The following is a 15,010-nucleotide window of genomic DNA, read 5'->3' as shown; positions in this document are numbered from 1 at the left end:
TGATTTCATCCCCACTGCAATCTCCAGGACGTGCCGGTACAGAGCAGTCAATGTGAATTGCCAATTAAGAAAAAAACAATATTGGCAAGTTCGAGGAAAAAACTCCCTCCAGCCAGTGCATAAAACTCCTGCCATTCAAATCACCATCCTCAAGCAAAAGCATTAGCAAACCTGCCCAGAAAATTGACAAAGATAAGCTTTTTTTGGAGAAGCTAGATAGCAAATTGTAGCACTGAGAGCCTGTCTGCACAGAGGAAATGGAGCAGAACTGCTATAAAGGAATACACTTCATGTGCACAACCTATCTCAAGATAAAAATCATTTTGCTTTGGAATAATTTTTTTTCTGCTGTGAAAACACAGCAGTTATTCAGGAATGTCTTTTATTTCAGAATCAAAGTGCCTACACTTTAACATATTCTGCCGTTTTTCTAATGAAAATAGATATAGTCACTCATAATATAAAGATGCTTCCACAATAGCTGCTGTGGAAATCTTCACCTTGTAAAAAAGACCTGGAAATACCATGTTTTCAATTACCTTATATTTCAAATACAGCATGTATAAATGGGTACAGTTGACCTACATGGAAATTTCAGCAGTTTTCCTGCAATTAAAAATAATTAATGCATGGCTTTGTGCTGAAGAAACAGCTCCAAAATAGCAGCCAGGAATAGCATCTTTGACATGATGGAGTGAACTTGGCTTAGAGAATTCCTAGTGGCTATTAGTATCTGGATATCTATTACTACACTTGGTAGGGAATTTTTCTATTCTTTTAACAACAAGCCTGAGTCCTGAGTGATGCTTTCAACATGAGATCTAAGAGCACTTAGGGGAGATATATTTACTCTACATTTGCAAATAGGGAAAGGCAGGTAGGAGTTGTAAGGTAACTTTTTTGATGCTGCCCCCAAAAATGACCTTTTATTTTCTAACCTCTGAATACAGCAGCATACACTCTTCTTTTTCTTTTTCTTTTTTTCTTCTTTTTTTTAAGGGAGATGGTACTGTGGCAAGACATGGAGCTTATGGATAGTAAAACAAGCAGACTAGACAAGGAGTTTGGCCTTCAGTAAGCATCAGAGATGCAGAAAGCTCCCAGCTGACTCACGAAAAGGAACTTAAAGAACTTTTAGTTCCAACCCCTAGCTGCGCAAATGAGTGGGCATGAAATTCAAATATAGTGGCACTGATGCTCTGGTGACTCCTTACAGATGTAATTGCAGTCTGTCAGTCCAAGGCCTCACCATGCTGTATAGAGTTGCAGTCAGATATTCAGCATAAAAATCTGATCATGTCTTTGTACCACACTTCTACCAGCCCTCTCTTACCAGAGCAAAACATCCCTCTTTTCAGTCATACCTTAATCACATCCTCTCTTTTGGCCAAATATCCCACTAGTTTAACGTTTCTGTTGCTCACTCTGGATTGTATAACACTGTACTCGTAGTGACTGACACGTTTTGTGTGTTTAAAATCCTACATGCAACCACAGCTGTCCCACTTGGCTGAGCTCACCCACTGCCTCCATTTTGGGCTCCTGTCAGGGGAATGGGCAGACTTGGCCATTTACACTTTAACATCCAGAACAAAAAATGCGTTCCCCAGTGAATACAGCTTTTAACAGAGGCGACTGTTCTTATTCAGCGGGGTTTTAGAAAGATAAATTAAAATGAGAACAGCGGGAGGAACTGGCAAGAGCCACAACCCTGAGTCAGCCTGAGGCTGAAGCAGAGCCCCAGAAACTACAACTCCCAGAAGGCACCGCGGCGCCCCCGCACGATGCATAGAAGGCTGATAGCTCCCGCCCCGCCTTCCCCAGCCTCCTATTGGGTGAAAGCCCGCTTCCCTTTCTTCTGATTGGCCGCGGCGCCAGTAGGGGCGGTTGCTCTGTGTTTGAAGGGGGCGCAAGATGGCGGCGGGAGAGGCGGTGGGACGCTACCGGAGCAGCATGAGCAGAAGCAAGGACCCTTCGGGGCTGCTCATCTCTGTGATCAGGTATGGGCGGCGCGGCTCCGCTCCGCAGCCTCCCGGCCCGCCCTCAGGACCGACCTTGGGCTGTATGTGGGCCTTGTGGTGCTGTGGGGGCCTTCAGAGCTCGCGGTCGTTGCGGAGCCCGGACAGCTGTGAGGAGGGCTCCGGGCTGGAGTGGGGCCTCCTCTGCTGTGCCCTCATGAGCCCTCATCTGCTGTGTTGCGTTCATCTCAGAGCACTCCCAGGGTAAGGAGGGGATATAGAGGAAGCCTTGAAGGTACTCAGAGGATGGAGTACTTCTTCTGTGAATAAATGCTGAGAGAGATGGGGCTGTTCAGCCTGGGGAAGAGAAAGCCCCAGAGAGACCTAATAGTGTCCTTCTAGCACCTAAAAGCAGCCTGAGGAAATTGGGAATAGTTCCTCTGTTAGGGAATGTAGTGATGGCACAAGGGGTAATGGGCTCACACAGAAAAGAGGTGGATATAATTTAGGGATCTGGAAGAAATTCTTTACAATGAAGGTGGTGAGGCCACTGCACAGCTGCCCATAGAAGCTGTGGGTGCCCCATCCCTGCAGGTGTTCAGGGCCAGTTTGGGTGGTTCTGCCCAGTTTGGGCATTCTAATCCTGCTCTGATTGTCCATACTTATGGCAGGAAGTTAGAAGTAGGAAATTTTTGAAGTGTTTTCCAACCCAAGACATTCTATGATTCTGCTCCACTTTCCGCTGCTTTTCAGCATCAGGAGGTTGGAGGAGTGATGCCTGCAGTGAGCACCAGCTTTGTGCCATACTGGGAGAGTCAAGTCACTGTCTCCCTACTGCTGTAGAATCTGTAGTTTACCCTCATCTGCCAACACACAGCAGCACTGAGTATAAAATAAGGCTGGTTGGAAATAAGGCTTGCCTAGGAAGTCCAATATGTGTTCAGGTTGGATATTAGGAAAAGTTTCTTCTCAGAAAGAGTACTGAGGCATTGGAACAGGCTGCTCAGGGAGGTGGGGGAGTCCCTGGAGGTGTTCAAGGAACATGGAGATTTGGCACTGGGGGACGTTGTTTAGTGGACATGGTGGGGATAGGTTGGTGGTTGGACTAAATGATCTTCATGATCTTTTCCAGCCTTAATGGTTCTGTTGTTCTATGACTCCATCCTATTTTAGGATGTGAGATTGGAAAAATCGCCACCTCAGCTTGTCTCACCACCACGCAGGAGTGACAAGAAAGCAGTTGTCTAGTCATGTTCTGGCTATTGATTTTTGTCTGCCCTTGTTCCTACTCTTTGCTCTCCTGGAATCTGATTCGGTGATTATCTTGGAGCCAAGCAAGACCTGGCATTTTTCTATTTCCCTCGGTGCCTTTTCTAAATGCTTTTAAGTCTTTTTTTTTTGGGTAGCTTCCGCTCAGTGAGTTGGCAGCTGATTTCCCACACTTAAGCTTTGAAATACTGGTTTTATATACACTTTCCAAAGTGGCTGTAGGCATCAGGCAGTCCTACTGCAGTGATATTGCGCCTTGTAAAGAACTTACAAACTTCAGTTCCTACGTTGCAAAAGACTGCTTTGCTAGAAACTGTAGTTATTCTACTTTGGAGAAGTTATATTAGTAGTGATTCAGTATCCAGCACGTGTAATGATCTAATACTGAAGTACTGCATGAATCATAGTGTTTAGGGCTGAATTCTATTCGTTTTCATTATTTCTTTAAGCTGGTCTTTCAGATCTTGCAAACTCGAGGTAGATGGCAACCAAACAAAGCAGCTGCTTCACTGCTCTGCTTGGCCTTCCCAGCTTCATGACTGCGGTCTTGGAAGTGTGTGCTAATAAGTAACTGTATGGGAACTACTGAGTCACGGCCTGAACCTCTGATTGATCACCTGAGGTGAGCCTTGAGTCAGCCAGAGGAGCACAGGTGAAGGCAATTCAGCTGTGCTGCCGGAAGGGGTGGAGCCTGGCTCCACCCCTCCTGGACCTATTTAAGAGCTGGCTACCAGAGGGGAAGGATCTCTTCTGGAGATCCCCTCTTTTGGTATCTTCTGGTGAGCTCAACCCAAGGGTAAGCTCTTCCATTTATTCTCTTTTGTGATCGTTGTCTGCTTTACCTTACTCTCTTGATTATATTGCAATTATAACATCTTGGTTATACAAATTATAACATCTTGGTTATACAAAATTATAACATCTTGGTTATACAGTAACAAATCCTGGATCCTGATTTTTTTTTCTTTTTTCTTTTTTACTGTGCACTTGCGCCTTGTATTTGGCCAGAGGTAGGTAGTGTGAATTTCAAGCGTGTTGTGCTTATTATTTCTTTGTCAACCTCAAGTTTGAGTAAGTGGGAGAGGCCGTGTGGTAGGTCCTAGCTGGGTAATTTTCACTTACAGAAAATACAGTAATTTGTGAGCAGTGGAAGAGTGAATGGTATAAATTAATTGCTGCAGCATTTCCTCTAATGATTTTTTTTTTTTTTTTCATATTTTCTATAATTTCAACAGAAATTTAAGAAGAATTGTAAGGGATTTCCAGATTTCTACTTCAATTCATGTAAACTTCTTGTTTCTTTTATAATATAAAATGAGAATGAGCGTTCTTACTGAGTAGGAACTCATATTTGTCTAGTAATCTTTGGCTTACATGCTCTGATACCTTAGTCAGCCGATGTCCAGCATTTAGATGCAACATTGAGGATACTGACTTTATTAAATTAGAATTATTCAATAGAACAGCCTGATAACTGAACCTCCAAAATGTAATTAGAACTTAGTGTGGATGTGGAGGCTCTTTGCAGTGCTTGCTGGGGAGCGTTGAGCCAGACCATGAAAACCTGAAGGTAGAACTGATTGCAAAGGAAGGAAGAACTGTTGTGTTAATATTCACATTTCTTACAGTTAGCCAAGTACAAAAAGCAAATGGCACGTGAAGGAATTTCAGTCAGTTTTCTCTGTTGTTTTCGTACAGCAGCTTGGGTGAATATGAGCCCTTTAAGCAACAGGTGTCATTACTTGCTGCTTTGTGTGTTCATAAAATACCGCTGGCAAACAACTTCAGAGCTGGGTGAGTTGAATTTGTCTTTCTTACAACTTAGCTTCAGAAAGATATCAAAAGCCTTAACGGTCTGCTGTTGGTTTGAAATGCAACAAAGTTTTCTTTTCTTGATGCTTTTTATTTCCAAAACATTTAAGTGGAGTTTCTCCTGCCGGTCCTCTTTGTTTTATGCTTGCGTTCCTCTCTTTATTTAGAAGGCTGTTTATTTCTGTTGTTGCTCTGCAAAATACCCTTGAAAGGAAACGATGTATGAAAAGCAGGAGAACTTTGTGTTCTTCTGCAGTAAATAAACAAAAGAGAGTGGCAGGGGAGTTGGACTTGACGATCTCAATGACACCAAGTGGATGCAGACAACAGCAAGCTGAGCAGTGCAGTCAATACGTCGGAAAGAAGGAAAGCCATCCAGAGGGACCTGGACAAACTGGATAAGTAGGCTCGTGTGAACCCAGTGAGGTTCAGCAAGGCCAGGACAATCCCAGGTATTTATACAAACTGGGGAAGAAGTCCTTGAGAGCAGCCCTGTGGAGGAAGACTCGGGGGTCCTCGTTGTGACTTTCCAATATTTGAAGGGAGCGTATAAACAGGAGGGGAAAAGACTGTTTATGAGGGTGGATGGTGATAGGACAAGGAGGAATGGTTTTAAACTCAGATGGGGAGGTTTAGGTTAGATATTTGGAGGAAGTTTTTCACACAGAGGGTGGTGACACACTGGAACAGGTTGCCCAAGGAGGTTGTGGATGCCCCTGGAGGCATTCAAGGCCAGGCTGGATGTGGCTCTGGGCAGCCTGGTCTGATGGTTGGCGTTGATCATTGCGGTCCTTTTCAACCCAGGCTGTTTTATGATCTCCAGAGGTTTTTCCCAACCCCTGTGATTCTGTCACTCTTTGTGCGTTATGGTATTTTACTCTTTAACAGCAAAGATGGTGAAAGGGAATGTTTAGATTAGATCAGCAAACGTGTTTAATTTGCAGAGCACATTGAGATGTGGAGATAAGTGTTTTATAAATATAAATGATTTTATTAATGAAGGGATAATTTCTTATATTTACTCAAGCTAAGTAGCTCTCTATTGGAAGGGACTAATTTACTTTGCTCTGATGTAGATTTTGGGACTCAGTATTTGCATCACCAGACTTGGAAGGAGCAGAACTGGTCTTGCTTTCAGTGAGAGTATTTGGGGCCAAATCTCTGACAAAGCTATGATGTATTACAGCAGCAGAGAAATTGAGAAATAGCATTTTTTTGTAAGCTGGGCTCTGGTTGAAAATAATAGTGCTGTTGCTGCAGGGAAATTAGGAAATTAACTCCATAAAAGCCAGTATATATGTCCCAGCTCAGTGTTAAGAGTTTGCTTTGTCACACCAGCTGGCCATTCAGCTTTAAAAAGGAGTGTCAGAATGTTTCTGAGGTCCTCTGACCCCACAATAACACTCCTAAACTGTGTCTCTGTTAAAGGAAATGTGGACCCATCGCTCATCTCTGCAGTGTTGCCTTCCAGCTACTTTGTGTGCTGGTAATTGAGCTGAAGGAGGAAGCAGCAGGCACGGCCATCTCGCTTTTAGTCCCTTATCTGTCCCTGTGAAGTGTCAGCTTTTCCTGTTGCGTTGAGGAACACAATTGTTTTCTGGGAGTTGTTTCCTGCAGCAGGAGCCATGCGCTGAGCGAGTTCTCCTTGGTTCTTCAGTTGTTGTCAGGCTCCTGTATGGACTAACTAGGAAGAAGCTGTTTCCTGAGCGCAAGGAGTCACATTGCTTGGTAGCCAGAGCACAGAACTGAAGAAAAAGCCCTGTGGGGTGATGATGGCCCTGTGAAGCACATCTTGGAGAGGTGATTTCTGGCTCCCAAGTTGCGTGCATGTGGTGCCTGTGCTCACGCAGTCTGGCTGAGTCGACACAGCAAGCTGTTGTGCTGAGGTCTCCTCTGTGGTCCTTGTAGTGTCTCATTGGCTCCAAAACCTAGTTGTACATGTCCATCAATGGCAGTTCAAATCACTTAACCATGGCAGAACATATCTTACAGACCAGGAGTGAGTTGTTTTATGGTGTTATGCTGTGATTGTGTTTCAAGCCCAAGGCTACGGGAGCATCAGGATGATGCCATGCGTTCCTTCTATAGGAGAGCTGCCAGGAGTGAGTGATGTGTTCTTGGGTGCAGTGTATGTATGTTCATAGTAATACTCCTAAAAGTAGAGAGTATTTGGGAATGTGATTGTTTGCACAGTGCACTAATAAAATCCCCAACTTCGCTGCAGCGCGGGCTGCCTTTTTTCTTCATTCAGAGTCTTTGGGGGACATGGGAGTCTCTTCAGTTTGCTGTTATTTACCACATCTCAGCTGTGTGAGGACATTTTGGTAAGGCATAGCTTGTGGGATTGTGGCTTTTGGAGTAGAGTCTGGGTATCAGCTGTGGATGCTCATGTTCAATGAAGGGGAGTTGGACGAGATGAGCTTTAAAGATTCCTTCCAACCCAAATAATTCTATGATTCTGGGGTTAAAATGGAGACCAGGAGCTTCCATTAGAGCAGTCCAATACTCATCACGTGTGCTGTTAAGTCTTTTAAAAAGCAGAGAATGTGCACAGAATGGAGGATGTTCTGTTCATTTGCTGCGGAACCACTTAGGGAATATATGTTTATATTAATCTTTCAGAGGACAAATGTGTATGTATATTGATTTCCTTAACCTTTTGTTTTGTTGGTAGCCGGTTGAAGCAGCTTTTGTAGTCTGAAACAAGCAACCTGGCATTTAGCAAATGCTATTATTTTTTTTTTTTTTTTGAAATATCTTGTCAGATTTTTAATTGGTGCATGTCTGCCTTTTGTTTATTGTTGGGTGTTTTTCTTTCCAATTAAAGGTTTCTGTTTTTTTAAAACTGGCCTTTAATAGCTGCTTTAATTGGGAGAAAACAAACTTTAGCACTGACTCCATAAGACCTTACAGAAATGTTTTAGCTAAGTTTTCACACAGGCAAACTTGTATGACAGATGTCAAGGAGAACTAAAAGTGAGACGAGGTGCAGTGCGTTTCTTACTTTTATGTCTGAGGGAGTTGAAATTATGGGCAAAAACCTTGAACATATTTTATGTTTCACAACTGAAATTCTCCTTTTCCTTTTTAATAGGTTTTGACCATTATTTTCATTACATTTACAGTGAACTTGGTTAAATGGTTTCTTACTAATGACCTGGCATTTGATCACCTCTTTCTGTCTGAAGCAATAGAAGTGAGATCCCAGTTTGTGATGTGGGGTGAGAGAGATGGATGTATAGCTGTTACATTTGGGAAATAGCTGCTACAAGAAATAAAGCTGAGTTACTCTGATCTGTATGTACTGTAATGGTCTCTTAAAACCACTTTTATTGCAAATGGTGTTTTCCAACATTATAGAAGCAGTAGTTCTAAAATATTAGTAGCTCAGAAATGCATTGAGAAGAAATTGTGTATGGCAGAATATGGTTCTAAACTATCGATTTGCCTGAAGTGATCTTGGGACAGTTGTATAAAACATGTGTTAAGCATTGAATTGCAGCTTGGCACAGATACTAGGGTTAAAGAGCAGCAGATAGGTTAGGGTACAGGTGTGAATACACAACAATATAGAAGAGCACAGTGTGTGTGGCCACACTGTTAAATCTCGAGGCACAGAGCCTTGCAGCTTTTATTTCAGCTGTAGGCAACGCGCAGCACAGAGCTGGTGTTCTCCACAAAACAAGGAAGCAGAAAGAGGCGGTTTTGTTAATAAATGATTATCAGTTCTGTGCTTCCAACTTCTGCAATTACATCCCCTCTACCAACTCTCCCTTCCAGCGCAAGATTGAAACCTTCAAGTTAATAACAAAATTTGCAGAGCCTCTCGCTGCTGGATGCTGCAGGGATGGATTCACAGCGCAGGGTGACCAGCAGCCTTCAAGCACTCCTTTTATCATCCAGCCAGCAGGTCCAGGTCGTGCTGCACAGCTTGTACTTGTGGAGATTTGAAAGCATTGATGCTTAGGACTTCATTTTTCTCCTGGGAGCATGGTGATTCATGTAATTGCTGTGCCGAATGCGTGGTTCTCAGAGGAATTGCACTGAAAGGAAATGAGTGCCTGTGGGCACCTGGATATGTGTGACGTGCTCGCCTGTGTAGTACTTTGCTTGGGCTGGATGATTTTAGTGGTCTTTTCTATCCTTAATGATAGTAAGATTCTTTTATCAGAGTAGTTATCTTAAATGTGTGCAGTCCATACTTCTTTTTCTTCCAGAAATCAACCTGTTGCTACCCATACCGCTGTAGCTTGTACTCGCCTGGAAAAGTGGGATTAAAGAATCACAGAATCACAGAATGGCCACGGTTGGAAGGGACCTCAAGGATCAGGAATCTCCAACCCCCCTGCCTCATGCAGGGCCACCAACCTCCCCATTTCATAGCAGCCCAGGGCCCCATCCAACCTGGCCTTGAACACCTTCAGGGTCGAGGCATCCACAGCCTCTCTGGGCAGCCTGTTCCAGCATCTCACCACTGTCTCTGTAAAGAATTTTCCAGCCCACGCAGACGCTCAATGACATGCTGGATTAAAGGGTGGTTAATATAGCAAAATACAGAAAGTTCTGATTATATGTGCTTATCAGCATCTTCATCAATGACAGAGATGATGGCATTGAGTGCACTTTGAGTGAGTTTGCAGACAACACTAAGCTGAGCGGTGCAATGGATACACTGAAGGGAAGGCATCCAGAGGGACCTGGACAGCCTGGAGAAAAGGGCCCATGAGAGCCTAATAAGGTTCAGCAAGGCCAAATGCAAGGTGTTGCACTTGGGTTGGGGCAATCCCAGGTATTTATACAGACTGGGGGAAAATCTCCTTGAGAGCAGCCCTGCAGAGAAGGGCTTGGGGGTCCTGGTGGACAAGAAGCTGGACATGAGCCAGTAGTGTGTGCTTGCAGCCCAGAAGGCCAACTGTGTTCTGGGCTGCATTAAAAGAGGAGGGGCCAGCAGGGAGAGGGAGGTGATTGTACCCCTCTGCTCGGCTCTTGTGAGGCCCCATCTGCAGCACTGTGTCCAGGCCTGGGGCCCCCAGTACAGGAAGGATGTGGAGCTCTTGGAGCAGGTCCAGAAGAGGGCCACTAAGATGATCAGGGGGCTGGAGCACCTCTGCTATGAGGAGAGGTTGAGGGAATTGGGCTTGTTTAGCTTGTTTCCCCTTGGCTCCTGAAAGACCTCATCGCGACCTTCCAATATTTGAAGGGAGCATATAAACAGGAGGGGGGGAATGGCTTTATGAGGATGAATAGTGATAGGACAAGGGGGAATGGTCTTAAACTGATACAGGGGTGGTTTAGGTTAGATATTTGGAGGAAGTTTTTCACACAGAGGGTGGTGACACACTGGAACAGGCTGCCCAAGGAGGTTGTGGATGCCCCTGAATCACAAGGCCAGGCTGGATGTGGCTCTGGACAGCCTGCTCTGGTGGTTGGCGACCCTGCAGACAGCAGGGGGTTTGAAACTGGATGATCACTGTGGTCCTTTTCAACCCAGGCCATTCTATGATTCTGTGATATTTATTTAGATGGCTGTGGGCTCAGCCTTTTCGCTACAGCTGCCGTGCATAAATGTGCAAGTCCTCAATGATAAAAGATCATTAATTTCTGTTGAAAGTGCTCTAACCAACTGTGTAAGCAGCATGAAAGATTAATAGAATGTAAGTAGAGGAGGAAAATGTTTTATAATGCTCTGTTTACTTTCTGTGTTTAACAGCATTTTGAAGAGATTCAGTTCTGCTGTTTCCCATATAAAAGGAGTGAGTTATTTCTCTGTTTGCACAACAGAGATCTGTTGGTCTGGAGGGTGGATACCCTGTGCTCCTCTTGGTGAGGAAGGAGCGTGCTGGTCCCACATTTCACTATTTTTATTTTATTTTTCAATAGGATAAAATCCCTTATATTTTTATAGCCATTTTACAGTAATAACCTGCTTTCCTCAGCTATTTACTTGTACAGTGCAGCTTCTGACTGCTTTCTTTCTGGCTCTGTGAGCATTTTAACTCGTGTCTTCAAATCCAGAGTTTATTGGGAACAATTGAGCAACCTGTGAAAGTGATGAGAAGGCATTCAATGCATTGCTACTGAGTTAAATTGTTAAATACCTTCTGGATTCTTTTCTTCTTTCCAGACTGTTTCAAGCAGGCTTTTTATTTCCTTACGAAGAAACTTTTTGCCGTTGGTTTCAGTGGGATTCTGCAGAGGTATTAAAACATGTATTCTCAGATTCTACGTTTCGAGGTTAAATAGTGCTGGAAGCTGTAGATCACTCCATTTGGGACTTGTCTTTAAGACTGCAATTTTCAATTATAAAATTCAAATAAGTCTATTTGGTTTAATGAACCTTTCGAAATGTATCGAGCAGTGTAGACAGTGGGCTGTTCTTGTCCCATGGTGCTCAGCAACTTTCTTCTCATTCTGCTGTGTTGAAATGCAGCCTCCTGAGGTCTCAGGCTGGCACAGCAGAGGGGAGGAAAGCCTGGTGAGCTCCGATGTGTTTTTTTTTGGTTTTCTTGGGGTTTTTTTTTTTTTTTTTTTTTTTTTTTGCTCCATATGTGGTTTAAGTTGTGTTTTATTCTAGTTAACTCATAGAATGGTTTGTGTTGGAACAGACCTTTCAGATCATGTAGTTCCAACCCCACTGCTACAGGCAGGAATACCTCTCTCTAGCCCAGATTGCTCAAGGCCCCGTAATAAATAATGTCATGCCTCTGATAGCATCCTCATAAAGCACATTTGATCTTAAATGTTGCTCAGTGTTGTCAGGATGAAACCTGATCTTTGAAATGAGCAGATCCGAGCCCTGTGTGATGTTCTCTTCTGGAGGAGGAAAAAGCATTAATAAGTGAGTGCATTTTCCTGTAAAGCTTCTTGAACAGCACTTGGATGCATCTTCCATGCATGTCAAACCAATGCTTTATCCTACCAGCAACCTGCACTTGGTTTATTTGTAACTTGGCAGCCTCTGAGTAAGTGGCTAATTAGGGTTGTTTCTGCTGGGCAGAAGAGATGTGGGCAGATGCTCTCAGCTTGTTTTTTTTCTTTTCCCTTTCCTGTGCATCCTGACCCCTTCTCTCTTATTCACCTGCTTGTGTTTCTTGTCTGCTGGATTTCCTCCCACAAAATGCCTGGGCTGTTGATCTGTGTAGCCAGTGGTGTGGCTGCCTCCAGGTGTTAGTGCAGCCATCCATGTCTGGCAGTGATCACAACGGTTCAAACCAAAGCAGTAAAGCAAATGCTGTGATGGATGCGTGGCCACAGTCATCAGTGAGAGGAGTAACACTATGAGGAGTAGCAAGATTGTCATGAGTTTCTTTTTACTCTCATTTTTTTTCTTCCACAGTGAATTCTCCTTGGCATACTGCAGCCAATTCCTGAAGAGAGGGGCGTGGTCTTTCTAGACATCCACTTTGCTCTGTTTAAATGATTATTTGTTGCTTCTAGCAACTGCTTTCTTCATTTAGCCCCAGAGATCCTTTGGTCAAAAATTGTCTGTAGGCCAAGGCTGTGCTTTGAGGGGGAGAGGGAGAGAGAGGGAGAGAGCGGGACAGAGATTTTCCTGCATCCTATATAGATTTGTTGTGTTCTGTTTATTAAGTACTTGGTATGATGAATAAAAAAACAAATCCCCCAGACTGCAGTGGGCACATCAGAACCTTCCTCTATAGAATGATGCCTGGTGTTGTTTTTCCTGGAGGAGAAGGTGCTAACATATGTGAGTCACGTAAGTTGGACACGCTTTAAGCATAGCCTCAGCTTTTACTATGATAAGTTTTAAGCCCAGCTGTTTTGTGTGCAGTTGATACCACAAACTGTCTGTATTATTGTGGCTTCAGAGGTGTTTGAAAGCAAGGAACTGGTAGGCTTAACAAAGCACAGGATACAGTGCTGAGCAATAGCGAAACAGGTGGCAGAAAGTTTGCTGGGGATTGCTGTTAAAAGTGGAGCTTTGTTTGCTCCCCTGCTGATGTAACGCTCGCAATTATGCTCTGCTCAAATGTTCATTTTCTCAATCAAGTGAGAAATATTTCAATTTGATCAGCTTGCCTTTTTTTTTTGTTGGTGTTTCCCACTGTCTTTAATGAGTGTTTTCATGTGAGTAAGCGCTGCTGACTGAAGGCAAGTGAATTGCACTTGTGAAGGAGCTTGATCCAGGCATGGAGTCTTCCTCCTGGATTTCCAAACCTCACCTGTGCATCATGTTACTCTTTATCTTCTTGAGCTCAGATATTCTTGTGTAGCTGATCTGATCACAGAATCACACATGGCTTGGGTTGGAAGGGACCTCAAGGGTCATCAAGTTCCAACCCCTGTGCTACAGGCAGGGCCACCAACCTCCCCATTTAATACCAGCCCAGGCTGCCCAGGGCCCCATCCAACTTGGCCTTGAACACCTCCAGGGATGGACGGGGCATCCACAGCCTCTCTGGGCAGCTGTTCCAGCACCTCACCACTCTCATAGTAAATAACTTCCCCCTGGCATCCAGCCTAAATCTTCCCTCCTTTAACTTCTGACCATTTCCCATTGTCCTGCTATTATCTACCCTTTCAAAGAGTTGTCTCCCCTCTTATTTATAGGCTCCCTTTAGGTACAGGCTCCCCCTGATTTTGGGGAGCAGAGGAAGAGGGGACTTTGCAGGGATGCCCAGACGCTGTAAACCCACAACAGTGTTCACAAGGGGGCTGGATAGTCCTTTCCTGCCAAATAAGCCTTGTACCTCCCCACAAGGACTGCATGTTGCAGGTACTCACTTAACATCAATATTCTAGGGTGCACACAGAGTATGTGTCCTTTCACTTTGATGCAATAAGAAATTCTACCGTAACAATGCCTACATAGAGTTACTATGATGTTCTGCATGTGAGAGAAATTTGCTAGTCAAGAAACAGGTATTTAAAACTGTTTACAATCCATAGCTTAGCAGTAATCATCCTTAGCAGGGCTGGCTTTAGGGGTGGTAAAATAGGCAGGCAGTTTATCCACCAGCCTCACTGGGAGCATCAGGGAAAGCAAATTTGCAGAAATGAAACATTTATTACTCATTATCAGTTTCCTCTTAAAATTGGTGCTTAATGTGGGCAAGCAAAAAAAAAAAAACCAAACACACCCATTTGCCCTATAGGACAGAATAAAGCTTTTGATAACACAGAGCTTGTGGGGGAGATTCAGGACCGATTGGTGCAAGTAGAAATTCTTGTTGAGTCTGAAATCTGATTGCTGCTGGCCCTGTAACTTTGAGATTGCTGCTTGTGCCTGTAAATGAATGGTCTTAAAGGTTAATGCTAACTTCTTTTTTTGCAGATATGTCAGATGCAGGAGTGGAGGTCTAACTAAATACAGGATTTAAAGGCAAAATACACTGCAGTGACAGAAGCAGTGGGTTTTTGAGACGAAGTAAGGACGATGTGCAGTGCACCTTGAGTTTGGGTTCAGAAGACTAAGAGCTTGTGTGTGCTGTAAACGCATGCAGAGCTTTGCAAAGTGAGGAGGTTGGCCTGAGCATTCAGGGCTGAGGAATTCAGGGATTTCTCTGTCCAGGAACTGTCCTGGTTATTGGCCTGCGTAGAATAAAATGGGGGGGTGTCACAAAGCACAGTTGCTTGTCTGATGCTTCAGAATGAGGTTCGCTATTCTGGAGGTGGATGCTAAAACCAAATCTTCAGTGTCAAGAAAGGTTCTGAAGTTGAAAACGCTGATTGAGCATCCTAATTGTTCATGGATCCCTTTGGGAGGAAGGCAAGCAGTTTTCTTAAGGCACCACAGTATTTGAGCCTTTGCTGTATGTATTTCTGTGAGCAAACCAAACACTTAGTGGCTGTAAAGCTTTGTGGCTGTTAGTAAGCATCACCAGCTGAAGTGGCAGCATATAAAGATGTACAGTTCTGCTGCTGGCTTTGCAGTGGGTTTTTTCTTATTTGTACTGAATGCAGCAGGATACCCCAGAATAAGCACTCTTTTAACTGCCCTGGTGGGTGTT

At 44.0% G+C, this 15,010-nt stretch overlaps 1 protein-coding gene across 2 annotated transcripts in view; it reads left to right on the top strand.

Annotated features, from left to right (window-relative positions):
* Nucleotides 1–1,896: 1,896 nt before the first annotated feature.
* EXOC4 (exocyst complex component 4) overlaps nucleotides 1,897–15,010 on the top strand; it is a 397,972-nt gene continuing 384,858 nt past the window's right edge. For both annotated transcript variants that reach the window (XM_042815485.1, XM_042815486.1), the window contains exon 1: nucleotides 1,897–2,000. In XM_042815485.1, coding sequence (XP_042671419.1) covers nucleotides 1,915–2,000 — 86 coding nt within the window. In that variant the 5' untranslated portion in view covers nucleotides 1,897–1,914. The remainder of the gene's footprint in view (nucleotides 2,001–15,010) is intronic.

This window comes from Centrocercus urophasianus, unplaced genomic scaffold (assembly GCF_019232065.1).
Source record: "Centrocercus urophasianus isolate 14NV4802_14NV808 unplaced genomic scaffold, USGS_Curo_1.0 seq_15, whole genome shotgun sequence".
Classification (NCBI taxonomy): Eukaryota; Metazoa; Chordata; class Aves; order Galliformes; family Phasianidae; genus Centrocercus; species Centrocercus urophasianus.
This window is presented reverse-complemented; position numbering and strand designations above follow the sequence as displayed.